General features: G+C 61.2%; 1 protein-coding gene across 2 annotated transcripts in view; it reads right to left on the bottom strand.

The window, feature by feature from the left end:
- Positions 1 to 446: 446 nt before the first annotated feature.
- Positions 447 to 1,275, bottom strand: part of ALOXE3 (arachidonate epidermal lipoxygenase 3) — a 19,031-nt gene continuing 18,202 nt past the window's right edge. For both annotated transcript variants that reach the window (XM_077746705.1, XM_077746706.1), the window contains exon 14: positions 447 to 626. In XM_077746705.1, coding sequence (XP_077602831.1) covers positions 447 to 626 — 180 coding nt within the window. The remainder of the gene's footprint in view (positions 627 to 1,275) is intronic.

Raw genomic sequence — 1,275 nt, 5'->3', positions numbered from 1 at the left:
GAGTCCGAAGCTTAAGTGACCGAGCCACCCAGGCACCCCAGGCTGGGCCTAATTCTAACCCTCCCCTTAAAGATGCTGACCTCAAAGGGGACCACGTGGCAGACCCAGGACACGCATCCTTTCTTGCCCGCTTTCCAGGCTTTTCCGGAGAGGGACGTTAGATAGGTTGGCCTTAGGAATGGAAGAGAGCGGAAACAAAGAGTCAAGGTGAGAGGGGGCTGGGGGAGGGGAGAGCTCAGTGTCCCCGTGGGGTTCCCCGTGGGAGGAGGTAGGTTTTCACAGGAGAGGGAAGTAAGAGGCTGCCCCAAGGGGACCAAAGGGTGACAGGGGCTCCCCCTTCTCGAAGGGCCTCTTGTGCGTTTGACCTCAGCCAGCGGCTCCTCGCCCTGGACGCCGGCCGCGCATCCTCAGGCTTGAGCCTGTCTTCTCCAGGGGCAGCAGGAGGGTTAAATGGAGACGCTGTTCTCCACGGCGGGGGGGTCCAGGTAAGGGTAGGGCAGCGCCAGGCCCTGGTTCCGCTCGCGGACCTCCCGCGAGATCTGGGCCAGGCGGCTCTGGAAGGCGGCGATGCTCCGCCGGGGGGCCTCCTCGGTGAAGTGCTGGTCCGGGTAGGTGCCCAGGGGCCGCTGGGAGAAAGTCGGGGTGGCGGTCAGGAGGGGACCCGGAGTGGTGAAGGATGTGCCACTATATAGTCAGGGTGGCTTCTAAGGGCGTGGCCCGGCCACGGCGGCTGCCCGTGCAATCCCTTCAGGCCACCTCTCCAGACAACCTGCAGGAGCCCCCTCCCCCTCCCCAACCCGCACCCGCACCCCCAACACCCAGGGAGCCTGGGACCCGGGAGAGGGGGAGCCTGAGGTTAGTGCTCCCTCTGCTGGTAACCCTCTGCCTGTCACTGTGACTCGGAGACCATTTCTGCACCTGCAAGCGGATGGATGGACCAGAACATCTTTAAAGGTCCCTTCCGGGGGCGCCTGGGGGGTCAGTCGGTTAAGCCTCCCACTTGGGCTCAAGTGATGATCTCACGGGGTTCAAGCCCCGCAGCGGGCTCTGTGCTGACAGCTCGGAGCCTGGAGCCTGCTTCAGATTCTGTGTCTCCCTCTCTCTCTGCCCTTCCCTGCTCGTGCTCTGTCTCTGTCTCTCTCAAAAATAAATGAACATGAAAAAATTTATAAAATAATAAAATAAAGGGCCCTTCCAGTGCCTGGCCCCCTGCTCTGTGAACTAAAAGAGCACAACCGGGTTCTTGGCACAAATCAGCACCGCATGTTAATAACA

Source organism: Crocuta crocuta, unplaced genomic scaffold (genome assembly GCF_008692635.1).
Source record: "Crocuta crocuta isolate KB4526 unplaced genomic scaffold, BGI_CrCroc_1.0 scaffold139, whole genome shotgun sequence".
Lineage (NCBI taxonomy): Eukaryota > Metazoa > Chordata > Mammalia > Carnivora > Hyaenidae > Crocuta > Crocuta crocuta.
This window is presented reverse-complemented; position numbering and strand designations above follow the sequence as displayed.